Source organism: Bombina bombina, chromosome 10, assembly GCF_027579735.1.
Source record: "Bombina bombina isolate aBomBom1 chromosome 10, aBomBom1.pri, whole genome shotgun sequence".
NCBI classification, from domain to species: Eukaryota; Metazoa; Chordata; class Amphibia; order Anura; family Bombinatoridae; genus Bombina; species Bombina bombina.
Window position 1 is genome coordinate 196,073,282 of NC_069508.1, and position 14,671 is coordinate 196,087,952.

Genomic DNA, 14,671 nt, shown 5'->3' on the forward strand with positions numbered 1-14,671 from the left:
TAATCAGCTAATTATTTCACCTGTGCTCTAGCTCCGATATCCTAAAAATCTGTCCTGTTAGGCTTTTTTATATATTTGTAATGTAACTTTTAGACTCTTTATAAAAAACGCTCGCTCTCTGTATTGAAAAGCCGGAATGTATGCTTAGGAGCTGGCCCATTTTTGGTTCAGCACCTGGGTAGAGCTTGCCGATTGGTGGCTAAAGCTCCTAAGCTTACATTACTGCCTTTTCAAATAAAGATATCAAGAGAATGAACAAAAAATGATAATAGGATTAAATTAGAAAGTTGCTTAAAATTGCTGCTCGATCTGAATCATGGAAAAAAAAACTTGGGTTTCATATCCCTTTAAGCTTCTTGCACTCTCATTCTGCATTACCTTCTGCTCTGCACAATGCTTACATAAAAATTATAGTTATGAAATATTGTAACTATTTAAAGTATTTTTTCATAAATAAGTAAATTGCAAAGACATTTCTAATGAAATCTGATATGTGCTCTAGCAATATTTCACTTTAGGTGCAAACCCAGAATTGTACATTGTACACACAGAGTTCTGGCATCTCGTATCTTCTCAGTTTAGATCACGATGCACAATTCTGGGTTTGCACCTAAAGTGAAATATTGCTAGAGCACATATCAAGTTTCAGTGCAGTAGAATACAGAAACTGGAAACTGATGAGTGCAGTAGAATACAGAAACTGGAAACTGATGAGTGCAGTAGAATACAGACACTGGAAACTGATGAGTGCAGTAGAATACAGAAACTGGAAACTGATGAGTGCAGTAGAAAACAAACTGGAAACTGATGAGTGCAGTAGAATACAGACACTGGAAACTGATGAGTGCAGTAGAATACAGAAACTGGAAACTGATGAGTGCAGTAGAATACAGACACTGGAAACTGATGAGTGCAGTAGAATACAGAACCTGGAAACTGATGAGTGCAGTAGAATACAGAAACTGGAAACTGATGAGTGCAGTAGAATACAGAAACTGGAAACTGATGAGTGCAGTAGAATACAGAAACTGGAAACTGATGAGTGCAGTAGAAAACAGAAACTGGAAACTGATGAGTGCAGTAGAATACAGACACTGGAAACTGATGAGTGCAGTAGAATACAGACACTGGAAACTGATGAGTGCAGTAGAATACAGAAACTGGAAACTGATGAGTGCAGTAGAATACAGAAACTGATGAGTGCAGTAGAATACAGAAACTGGAAACTGATGAGTGCAATAGAATACAGAAACTGGAAACTGATGAGTGCAGTAGACTACAGAAACTGGAAACTGATGAGTGCAGTAGACTACAGAAACTGGAAACTGATGAGTGCAGTAGACTACAGAAACTGAAAACTGATGAGTGCAGTAGAATACAGACACTGGAAACTGATGAGTGCAGTAGAATACAGAAACTGGAAACTGATGAGTGCAGTAGAATACAGAAACTGGAAACTGATGAGTGCAGTAGAATACAGAAACTGGAAACTGATGAGTGCAGTAGAATACAGAAACTGGAAACTGATGAGTGCAGTAGAAAACAGACACTGGAAACTGATGAGTGCAGTAGAATACAGACACTGGAAACTGATGAGTGCAGTAGAATACAGACACTGGAAACTGATGAGTGCAGTAGAATACAGAAACTGGAAACTGATGAGTGCAGTAGAATACAGAATCTGATGAGTGCAGTAGAATACAGAAACTGGAAACTGATGAGTGCAATAGAATACAGAAACTGGAAACTGATGAGTGCAGTAGACTACAGAAACTGGAAACTGATGAGTGCAGTAGAATACAGAAACTGGAAACTGATGAGTGCAGTAGAATACAGACACTGGAAACTGATGAGTGCAGTAGAATACAGACACTGGAAACTGATGAGTGCAGTAGAATACAGAAACTGGACACTGATGAGTGCAGTAGAATACAGACACTGGAAACTGATGAGTGCAGTAGAATACAGACACTGGAAACTGATGAGTGCAGTAGAATACAGACACTGGAAACTGATGAGTGCAGTAGAATACAGAAACTGGAACTAGATAAAACATCCCTAGGTTGGACAGCATTGGTCCATACAGAAACTGCAGGCAAAATGTTACCTTGAGCTTGTTCCTAAGCGCAATCTCAGGTTTTCCAACTTTCACTTCTGTTTGATGTATTTGCCCAGTGTTTTGAGATGCAGATTCGTGTGGCATTTTGTATTCATACTCCACTTCACTAAAAGATGCAGATGTTTTACTGTAATGAAGCCAAAAATGATTGGAATAGGTTAGCTCGGAAAACAGTTAAAAAGAGTAGAACTTAATTTAAAGGGACAGTCTAGTCAAAATTAAACTTTCATGATTCAGATAGGGCATGTAATGTTAAACAATTTCCAACTTACTTATATTATTTAAATTGTTCTCTTGGTATTCTTAGTTGAAAGCTAACCTAGGTAGGCTCATATAATTTCTAAGCCCTTGAAGGCCGCCTCTTATCTGAATGCATTTCACAATGTTTCACCACTAGAGGGTGTTAGTTCATGTGTGCCATATAGATAACATTGTGCTTATGCCCATGGAGTTACTTAATAGAAGGCACCGACTGGATAAAATGCAAATCTGTCAAAAAAACTAAAATAATAGGGCAGTCTGCAGAGGCTTAGATACAAGGTAATCACAGAGATAAAAAATGTATTAATATACCTGTGTTGGTTATACAATGCTGCGTTAATGGGAAATAAAGGGATTATCTATCTTTTTAAACAATACAAATTCTTGAGTAGACTGTCCCTTTAAACAATTGAAATATATATTCACATAGGTCCTTCATAAAGATTCTTAAAATTATCCAAATTGTGTTTAAAAAGCAAAATTAAATCTGATTAAAATATTTATCAAGTGTTTTCATATAAAGCTCTATCCAGACAGGTCAAGGGTGGTTTTAGAGGGTGTACTGTTGTAGAATTTATTAGCCCTCTTAAAGGGACACTAACCCAAATTTTTTTCTTTTGTGATTCAGATAGATCATGAAATTGTAAGCAACTTTCTAAATTACTCCTATTATCAAATGTTCTTCATTCTCTTGGTATCTTTATTTGAAATGCAAGAATGTAAGTTTAGATGCCGGCCCATTTTTTGTGAACAACCTGGGTTGTCCTTGCTGATTCGTGGATAAATTCATCCACCAATAAAAAAAGTGCTGTCTAGAGGTCTGAACAAAAATAAAAGCTTAGATGCCTTCTTTTTTCAAATAAAGATAGATAGAGAACAAAGCAAAATTGATAATTGGAGTAAAGTAGAAAGTCGCTTAAAATAGCATGCTCTATCTGAATCATGAAAGAAAACATTTGGGTTCAGTGTCCCTTTAACCAATCATGACAGTTTGGGTACAAACTAAACAAATAGACCTTGCACATGTATATTGGTACCACAACAGTAGTCTTGGTTAAATAAATATGCATAAAGAGCATATGTGCATAGGGAGAGAGCAAAAGTGTCTCAATTGCAAGAAAGAACACAATCTGACCTTTGCTAAATAGTTCTGCTCAGCTGGTAAAGACAGCTCAGGTAAAAGAACTGAATTTGTTTTTTTAGAAAAGTAAGAAATACAAACATTTTACTAACTAAGTTGTTGCTATAGCAGCTACAAATGAGTGTGAGTGAATGTGAGTGAATGTGAGTGAATGTGAGAGTGACAGATTGGGTGCTAAAAGGGCAATAGTAGGGCAGTACATTGAGATATTTTTAAGAGTGTATACTTGTTATGAGTACTGTGTTTGCAGCAGCATTTGCAACAAAGTAGTACATTGTTGCAAACATTGCTGCCATGTATTGCTTACAGAATGAGCATGCTCATGAGTCTATCTGGGTATGCTCTTCAACAAATGACACCAATATAATAAATTAATATTATATAATTTTATAATATAAGTAAACTGGATTTTTTATTGCATTATCTCCCTCTTTATCTCTCTCTCTCTCTCTCTCTCTCTCTCTCTCTCTCTCTCTCTCTCAATAATGAAAGTTTAATTTTGACTTTCATTTGTCTTTAAATTATGACCAGTTACTATGTTTCAGTTTGTTTGTTTGGTTAAAGAAAAGAGTTATAAGCACATCAGATTACATTATTATTATTATCGGTTATTTGTAGAGCGCCAACAGATTCTGCAGCGCTATTATTACAATGTTTAGTATTTACCTGTGTTGTAGATCATCAGCTGAAACCTTAAAAAAGAAAACACAATATTGAGAAAACTATTAAAACTTTACATAACAATGCCTGCTATTTGCAAACTATAGAAATATTAGTTGCATCAGTATAGAAGCACCACAGTATGTAACTTATGGTTTGTAATGAAAATGTTAGGGATTCTCTGCTCTACTGCATCAGGTTTATTATTCACTGATAGCTTTGTTTATTCCTGGCACACAAACTAATGCTAGGATCAAATACAGAAAATGTAGCTTTCCAGAATTAACATTAATGTTCCTTAAAGGTTCATGAAATCCTAACATTTTCTTTTGTGATTCAGGCAGAAGCAATTTTTAAAAAAGTTTCTTGGTTTACTTCAAGTATCAAATTTGCGTCATTCCTTTGGTATTCTTTGTTGAAGAGATACCTAAAGCGATAGTAAACTCTGCCCTTTATAAAAACAGATTTGGAACGTTAGCAATATTTTAGATGGAGCTTAATTCATCAATTGTAATAAAGATGCGCTATAACCCTCCACTGCCCACTTCAAAAGTCACATTTTCTGTGACCAGAACATGAGTTACTTGAATCTCATATCTATATAAAAAAATGATAGTCACCTTCATAACAACTGATTAATTAGACTCCATCTAAAGACATAACACTAACATTCTGGATCTGTTTTTATAAAGGCGAGAGTTTACCATCACTTAAAGGGATAGTATAGTCAAAATTAAACTTTCATGACTCATAGAGCAGCAAATTTAAACAACTTTCTAATTGACTCCTATTATCAATATGTATTTGTTCTCTTGGTATCTTTATTTGAAAAAGCAAGAATGTAAGCTTAGGAGCTGGCCTATTTTTGGTTCAGAACCTGGCTAGCGTTTTCTGATTGGTGTCCTAAATGTGTGCACCAATCAGCAAGTGCTACCCAGGTTCTGAACCAAAAATCGCCCGGCTCCTAAGCTTACATTCTTGCTTTTTCAAATAAAGATACCAAGAGAACAAATACATATTGATAATAGGAGTCAATTAGAAAGTTGTTTAAAATGACTGCTCTATCTGAATCATGAAAGTTTAATTTTGACTAGACTATGGGGCATATTTATCAAGCTCTGTACGGAGCTTGATGCCCCGTGTTTCGGGCGAGCATTCAGGCTGACAGAAACAGAAGTTATGAAGCAGAGGTCTAAAGATCGCTGCTCCATAACCTGTCTGCCTGCTCTGAGGCGGCGGACATAAATCAACCCGATCGAATACGATCGGGTTGATTGACACCCCCTGCTATTGACCGATTGGTCACAAATTTGCAGGGGGCGGCATTGCAGCAGCAGTTCACAAGAACTGCTGGTGCAAAATGCTGAGAGCGTATGCTGTCAGCATTTATCGATGTGCAGCGGACATGATCTGCTATATCGGATCAAGTCCACTCGCACTATACTAAATAACCCTTTAAGTAGATGCCTGGAGCACTACACATAGCAGGAAATAGTACTGTCATCTAGTGCTCTTGCAAAACTGTTGCAATATAATGTTGCAGACACTTGCATGCTCCTGATCCTATGTCCCTGACTTTCAACAAAAGATACCAAGAGAACAAAGAAAATGTGATAATATAAGTAAATTAGGTTGTTAAAATTACATGCTCCATCTGAATCATAAAAAAATGTTTTTCATGTCCCTTTAAGGTTTTTATTTTAGATTCCTTGACAGCTTCATAAGCCGCTTTAACTTTAAATGACCATTTAACTTGAAATTGATTCCCCAATTAAAAAATAAATAATTTAAAAAAAAAAATCAGCACATTTTCATAATTTTGCCTGCTTTTCTTGAAAATGTAAGTTTTTTTGTCAGGATTAGCGCGGCTCTCTAGCACGCTACAGGTAAATATTTAACCATTTAAAGCTATTTAAAAGGAAACAAATGCATTTTCTTTAAATTAGTGCATTCGTTCCGATATTTGTTTCATTAAAACTAAACAAATATCTGTGTTTTTGTCACACATTTGCATTGGTAACAACAAGAAGTGACATGCCTAAAACTAGGACTAGGTTTTTAAAATATTTATCTTCCTTGCTTGTAAGATTATTTGTATGTCCCTTTAAAGACTTTAAAATCAATTTTCATGCATTATTAATATGCTTAATTTTCTAACAGGATAGCAAGAGACATTTTGTTCAACACTTGATATTTGTGATTTTCCAGTTCCTATTAAAGGGACAGTAAACACCTTTCAAATTAATGTTATTGTTGTTATTTTTTTTCAATAATATATTTTACATGTAATAAATATAGCTACAAATGAAATACTGTCCCTTTAAAAGGGGAAGTACATGCCCTATACTTTAATGGACGTTGCATAGCATAGAGTGCTATCAGCGCTCATTTTACAAAAACTTTTCCTGCTTTTGAAAACCTGATGTAAAGTGTTAACACTTGACAATATGCCCCCCCATCCAAATTGTATATTAAAAAAATAGTTTATTATTGAAAACACATGAACACTGATTTAAATGAATTATATATGGCAAGGTGCCTGACTGGAAAGGGCTAAAAGTGTATATATGTATGTGTGTATATTTTCATATGTGTATATAAATAAATATGTATGTTTTTGTGTGCATATGTATATATGTGTAATAATGTATATGTGCAGTGTTTTTAACATATATTTAAATATAAAACTGTAGTATAAAACTAAGTAAAGAACGCCACTACTTGAGCGGAGGTCTAGCACACCTTTGCCATAGCACTCATGCAATATTTGACATGAGATTTTCAGAGTATGCTCATAATAGTCTGCTACTTTCAAACATAAAAGCGCTATTGATTGCTCTTGAGCAATGTTAGTTCACAATAATACTAATATTTTGTGCTCCATTTCTAATCTAGGAAATATTTGGTGCTGCTGTTCTATTTAAATGTAAACATTTGAAAGTTAATTCTTAAGGACTTAGGCCCCTCGTTATCAAGCCGTCAACCTCAAATACGCTGGAATTCCGCAGCGTATTTGTGGCGAGGCTGATTCGCCTTAGTTATCAAGCCCTAGATACCGGCAAAAGTAGAATTTAGTGACGTAAGCTTCGATCCGCCGGACTCAGTCCGACACTGATCGATTCTTACGTTACTCCAGATGTTCCGCACACAAGTTCAGCACAATCTGACTACTTTTGCTAGTTATCAAAAAACTAGCAGGTACGCTCGGCACTTTTCCGGCCCAGCGTACCTGGTTTTCAGTTCATGTTCGCTGCTGCCATACATCCCATTGATTCCTATGGGAGATGTCTACACCTAACACCCTAACATGTACCCCGAGTCTAAACACCCCTAATCTGCCCCCCCTACACCGCCGCAACTAAATAAAGTGTTTACCCCCTAAACCGCCGCTCCCGGAGCCCACAGCAAGCTATACTAAATATGTTAACCCCTAAACCGCTGCTCCCGGTCCCGCCGCAACTATAATATATGTATTAACCCCTAAACCGCCGCTCCCAAACCCCACCGCCACCTAAATGATAACTATTAACCCCTATCCTGCCGCCCTATACCGTTGCCACCTATAATAAATGTATTAACCCCTATCCTGCCCCCCCTACACCGCCGCCACTGTAATAAAATTATTAACCCCTAAACCTAAGTCTAACCCTAACACCCCCCTAACTTAAATATTAATTAAATAAATCTAAATAATATTTATCTTATTAATTAACTTAATCCTATTTAAAACTAAATACTTACCTTTAAAATAAACCCTAATATAGCTACAATATAAATAATAATTATATTGTAGCTATCTTAGGATTTATATTTATTTTACAGGTAACTTTGTATTTATTTTAGCTAGTTAGAATAGTTATTAAATAGTTATTAACTATTTAATAACTACCTAGCTAAAAGAAATACAAAATTACCTGTAAAATAAATCCTAACCTAAGTTACAATTAAACCTAACACTACACTATCATTAAATAAATTAGTTACAAATAACTACAATTAAATAAACTAACTAAAGTACAAAAAATAAAAAAAATAAGTTACAAACATTTAAAAAATATTACAACAATTTTAAGCTAATTACACCTAATCTAAGCCCCCTAATAAAATAACAAAGCCCCCAAAATAAAAAAATGTCCTACCCTATTCTAAATTAAAAAGTTACCAGCTCTTTTACCTTACCAGCCCTTAAAAGGGCCTTTTGCGGGGCATGCCCCAAAGAATTCTGCTCTTTTGCCTGTAAAATAAAAATACAACCCCCCAACATTAAAACATAATACCCACATACCCCTAATCTAACCCAAACCCCCCTTAAATAAACCTAACACTACCCCCCTGAAGATCATCCTACCTTGAGTCGTCTTCAGTCAGCCGACCACCAATGGAACTGAAGAGGAGATCCGGAGCGGCAGAAGTCATCATCCAGGCGGCGCTGAAGAAGTCTTCCATCCGATGAAGTCATCATCCAGGCGTCGCTGAAGAAGTCTTCCATCCGATAGAAGTCTTCATCCAGGCGGCGTCTTCAATCTTCATCCAACCGGAGCGGAGCCATCTTCAGACGAGCCGACGCGGAGCCATCCTCTTTTTCCCGACGACTAACGACGAATGGATATTCCTTTAAGGGACGTCATCCAAGATGGCATCCCTTCAATTCCGATTGGCTGATAGGATTCTATCAGCCAATCGGAATTAAGGTAGGAAAAATCAGCCAATCAGATTGAGCTCGCATTCTATTGGCTGATCGGAACAGCCAATAGAATGCAAGCTCAATCTGATTGGCTGATTGGATCAGCCAATCGGATTGAACTTCGATCAGCCAATCAGATTTTTCCTACCTTAATTCCGATTGGCTGATAGAATCCTATCAGCCAATCGGAATTGAAGGGACGCTATCTTGGATGACATCCCTTAAAGGAATATCCATTTGTCGTTAGTTGTCGGGAAGAAGAGGATGGCTCCGCTCCGCTCCGGATGGATGAAGATTGAAGACGCCGCCTGGATGAAGACTTCTATCGGATTGAAGACTTCTTCAGCGCCGCCTGGATGATGACTTCTTCCGCTCCGGATCTCCTCTTCGGTTCCATCGGTGGTCGGCTGGCTGAAGACGACTCAAGGTAGGATGATCTTCAGGGGGTAGAGTTAGGTTTATTTAAGGGGGGTTTGGGTTAGATTAGGGGTATGTGGGTGGTGGGTTTTAATGTTGGGGGGGGGGTTGTATTTTTATTTTACAGGCAAAAGAGCAGAATTCTTTGGGGCATGCCCTGCAAAAGGCCCTTTTAAGGGCTGGTAAGGTAAAAGAGCTGGTAACTTTTTAATTTAGAATAGGGTAGGGCATTTTTTTTATTTTGGGGGGCTTTGTTATTTTATTAGGGGGCTTAGATTTGTTGTAAGTAGCTTAAAATTGCTGTAATATTTTTTAAATGTTTCTAACTTATTTTTTTTATTTTTTTGTAACTTAGCTTTTTTATTTTTTGTACTTTAGTTAGTTTAATTTAATTGTAGTTATTTGTAACTAATTTATTTAATTTATTTAATGATAGTGTAGTGTTAGGTTTAATTGTAACTTATGTTAGGATTTATTTTACAGGTAATTTTGTATTTCTTTTAGCTAGGTAGTTATTAAATAGTTAATAACTATTTAATAACTATTCTAACTAGCTAAAATAAATACAAAGTTACCTGTAAAATAAATATAAATCCTAAAATAGCTACAATATAATTATTAATTATATTGTAGCTATCTTAGGGTTTATTTTACAGGTAAGTATTTAGTTTTAAATAGGAATAATTTATTAAAGTATAGTGTAGTGTTAGGTGTAATTGTAACTTAAGTTAGTTTTTATTTTACAGGTAAATTTCTCTTTATTTTAGCTAGGTAGCTATTAAATAGAGTTAATAACTATTTAATAGCTATTGTACCTAGTTAAAATAAATTGAAATTTGCCTGTAAAATAAAAATAAATCCTAAGATAGCTACAATATAATTATTATTTATATTGTAGCTATATTAGCGTTTATTTTAAAGGTAAGTATTTAGTTTTAAATAGGATTAAGTTAGTTAATAAGATAAATATTATTTAGATTTATTTAATTAATATTTAAGTTAGGGGGGTATTAGGGTTAGTGTTAGACTTAGGTTTAGGGGTTAATAATTTTATTACAGTGGCGACGGTGTAGGGGGGTCAGGATAGGGGTTAATAAACTTATTATAGGTGGCGACGGTGTAGGGGGGGCAGATTAGGGGTTAATAAGTTTAATATAGGTTGCGGCGGGATCCGAGAGCGGCGGTTTAGGGGTTAAACTATTTATTTAGTTGCGGCGAGGTCCGGGATCCGCAGGATAGGGGTTAATAAATGTATTATAGGTGGCGGCGGTATAAGGGGGGCAAAATAGGGGTTACTAGGTATAATGTAGGTGGCGGCGGGGTCCGGGAGCGGCGGTTTAGGGGTTAATACATTTATAAGAGTTGCGGCGGGGTCTAGGAGCGGCGGTTTAGGGGTTAATAACTGTATTTAGTTGCGGGGGGGCGCCGGCATAGGGGGTAGAACAGTGTAGTTAGTGTGGGTGCTTAGTGACAGGGGTATCAATAAAGCTGGGAAAAAGCCGAAGAGCACCGAGATCGGATGAGTGATAACTCTAACAGTCCGCTGCTCATCGCCCCGTACTTGGTGCGCGGCTTTTTGACAGCTTTTTTGATAACTTAGGCAAAATTTTGAAGGTCCGCGGCGGCGATGGTAGGCGAGCTTAGGCGGGCGTATTGAACCGGTGAAGGCAGGTAAAGTAGACGGCTTGATAACTACCCCCCTTAATGTTAAGTCTGTTATAATGGGAATTTATATGTAAGATTTCATTATCAATTCTTTTTGTATCATTCAAATGTAAAAATACAGCTATTTTACCATCCCTATGAAAGATCCTGTAGTTTAGCTATGCTTAGAAAAAACACATAACATACCTCATATTCAACTTCTGTTGTTGTGTCTGAAGATAGGAAAATAAATACAGTTAATATGATGCATTATAGTAACATTATTTTATTATTATGTAAATATTTCTACTTTACATGCATATACACATATATTTATATACATACATATTATATATATTATAAAAGGTAAGTGAACATGTGACACTAAGCCCACAAATTACACAGGTTCAGTATTAACAAAATTTCCTGGTTTTCCCTTTAATTCCCAACATAATATACAGTAAATCTTTACAAACATGCAAAAGCCTATTAACCTAGAAAACAAACATTTATTTTATTATCTATTATTTTTTTATATTTATTAAAACAAATAATTTACAGGTTGCTAAGCTATAAAGAACTGAAATCAGCTGAAAAAAATAATTTGGATTGTATGTACAGCTCTTTAGCTTGGAAAACAGTGAGAACCTGCAGGAGGGAGTCCTGTACCATGTAGAAAGTCAGATTATAACACACATAATATACTATCAATGCACATTCAACATATACACACTGCACAATCACACATAATGACAATAAAAACCTAGGAAATCAAATTGCAAAAATATAGTTAATGCCAGGATCCCCCCCCCCAAAAAAAAAAGAAAAAAAAAAAACGTTGAAAGAATGGAGATTTGAAAATAAAGCTCCTCTACCCCCTAAGAAGGCAGAGAATACAATTATTATTTTTTTCCAAATTCTTACTATTATCACAATTCCACCTTTTTCTTGGAAATCTTATTTTGAAAATCAAGTAGGTATGCTCAGGAGCATGCATGTTATACATCTGCAAGAACACTAGATGGCAAAAACTGCTGCTATACAGTCTACCTGAAACGTGCTCACTATATACCTACAGTAGATATGACATAAAACAAAGTATACTGAGAATGACTCAAATTCGATAAAATAAGTATATTGGAAACTTTTTAAAAATGGCATCATCTTTCTGAATCTTAATAGAAAAATCTGGCACAAATATGTTTTTTGGATAAGCCTTTCATGGAATATTTCGACCACATTTAAAAAGCCATGAATTGCAAACAAAAAGGTGTTATTAGACCTACCTGGCTCAGCCTCATAGACCGAATCACCTACTGAATCGTTTTTCACAAGCAAAACATCTTCATAGCATTCGCCTCCGTCTACTTCTGGCCTAGAACAAGCAATGAAGTATAAAACGTCACCAGAAATTCAGATTACAAAACATGTAACTGTTATTATGATTCTGAAGCACCTGTGCACACAATACCCAACACCTTGGTTTGACCTAAATTCTCTGTATCCATCTAAAAAGTATTTTTTTCTATCCAGATATAGCTAAGCTGCAATGTGCGTTCACAGCTACAGGAGATCATGGGGAAGGCGGTGCAAAGAGAATACCATTAGGAATCATGTGACTCTTTATATCATTTGATGGATATAACAATGGTGGTGGCTTAACTCAATAGACAACCTTTTCAGAATAAATGTGTGATCTCATATACACGTCACCTGATTCTAAACAAGAATTATTTTTGTATATAGTCTCATTCAAGCTTCTACTGTAGATGAGCCACTGTTGAAAATGGCAATTACTTAATGGGCTAAACACATTGTTAAAGTCAACTGGTGAGAATTAACACAGTAATGGGAGCAAGCTAGTGATTGGTGGCTATGTACATATGCCTTTTGTCATTGGCTCAGCAGATGTATTTAGCTAGTGAGTGTAGTCGAGTGGGGGGGGGTGTGAGCCGTCCGTGGCGTACTGTGACGTCAGTGCGGAAGCACGTCTTGAAGAGAGGTGGAGCTCGGGAGAGCAGCAGTGGGGAAATCAAGTGCTGCAGTGGCAGGCTCACCCGATGCCGACACCGAGTGTGTCAAAATACCTCAGGAGTGGCTGCTATTCTGCAGGGCAGCTGTGAAGAGGCGGGCGGCAGAGTGGCTGGCGGATATCTGAAGTGGCCGGCCAACACAGGCTTCGTAGCTTCTGTAGTTTTACAGTGGCGGAAGAGTCTCCCGTAGAGGAGAAGAAGGAGGTAAACACCATCAAAAGTTCTCCTTCTCGACCTGAACCCCCAGAGTGGCTGTCAAGAAGGCACATGTAAGTAAATCATTGCTATTTCTTTATGATTTAAAAATAACACACGCAGTGCCCAGCCGAAACAATAGAAGCACAAGGGAAGAAGAAGAGGAGTGTAAAACTAAAAAATCTTACACCTCTTTGAATATGAACTGAGAACTAAACTTGGTTATATGGCCACCAGATATCCCTCTTACCCTCTTTGGGCCAGCGGTGGTTATTAATAAAGAGAGGGGTATTCCAAGCATTCTAAGTCAAGAAGGGACAGGCAGCCTAAGGAGTTAATTTCTGTATATCCAGTGCAAACAAAAAAAAAAAGGAGCTTACACATGTAAGTAGTAAAAGCTGGGGAACAGCCTTAATTAAGACTTTGGATATATTAAAACTAAAACAAGAAAGAGGAAAACAACAAGATATTTACAGCAAACATCTTAATTTAATGGAGAAATATTTAAAAGCAGAGAAAATGTCTCCCAAGATTAAATCTAGTGAAAAAAGGATTATTAAAAACACCAGCGTGCTTAGCACATCCATTGAAGAAGGCCCAGTAGGGGGCAGGGTGGAGGAGAGTAATGAAGCAAATCTTATAGCCTCCCAGGTATGCGCTTTAATCCTACCTAAGATTGAAGAAATAAACATGAGGCTGATTACCATAGCTGAAGAGCTGAAAGCTCAAAGTGTAAGAATGACAGCTATAGAACAAAGGTTGTCAGACTGTGAAGATATACAGAACGCTTGGGAACCTAAATTGGAGTCTGTAATCAAAACCCACACACTGCTTGCCAACAGGCTGGAAGAAGCAGAGAATAGGAGCAGGCGTAATAATTTGAGGGTGATCGGCCTGTCAGAAGATGTTAAGCAGGATGACTTACTACAATTTGCTGAGGAAATACTTCCCCAAATCCTGAATGTGGAAGGGAAGAAAGATCTGTTCACTGTAGAAAGAGCTCACAGACTGGGCAGAGAAAAAGATGGAGTCTCTCTCAAGGAAAATAGATCACGCCCAGTCATTATTAAATATTTGAATTACAGAGCCAAGATGGAGATATTAAGAGCATACAGAAGAAACCAGCAATTGGTCTTTAAAGATTCTAAGATTCTGCTTTTTCAGGACTTTTCCTTTGAAACGTCTACTAAAAGGAGACTCTTTTCAAAAATTTGTACTGAGTTAGTGAAAGAGGGAAGATTTTTCTCACTGCTGTACCCTGCAAAGCTGAAAATTAAGTCAGGAACAGATTTTTTTGTTTTTGAGTCCCCAGAACAAGCACGCACCTTTTTGGATAAAGAAAAAGTGTAAATTTTTGTAGGATGCTCCTCATCCTGTATAGGGAAAAGGGCAATTTAATGTGAAAGTTAATAACTTTTAGCAGAAAGGAGAGAGAGGAGGGAAGAAGTGAGGGGAGTAAACTGTTTTTTTGTTTTTGTTTTTTTTGTGGGACAATAGGGTGAAATTTTTGATAGTTG

At 36.7% G+C, this 14,671-nt stretch overlaps 1 protein-coding gene across 1 annotated transcript in view; it reads right to left on the bottom strand.

The window, feature by feature from the left end:
• The window catches only part of FYB2 (FYN binding protein 2), a gene marked incomplete in the record, with an annotated part of 262,855 nt that overhangs the window by 154,140 nt on the left and 94,044 nt on the right, over window positions 1-14,671 (bottom strand). The window contains 4 exon segments of the mRNA XM_053693621.1: window positions 2,108-2,246; window positions 4,188-4,213; window positions 11,134-11,159; window positions 12,213-12,301. Of these exon segments, the coding sequence (XP_053549596.1) occupies window positions 2,108-2,246; window positions 4,188-4,213; window positions 11,134-11,159; window positions 12,213-12,301 (280 nt within the window).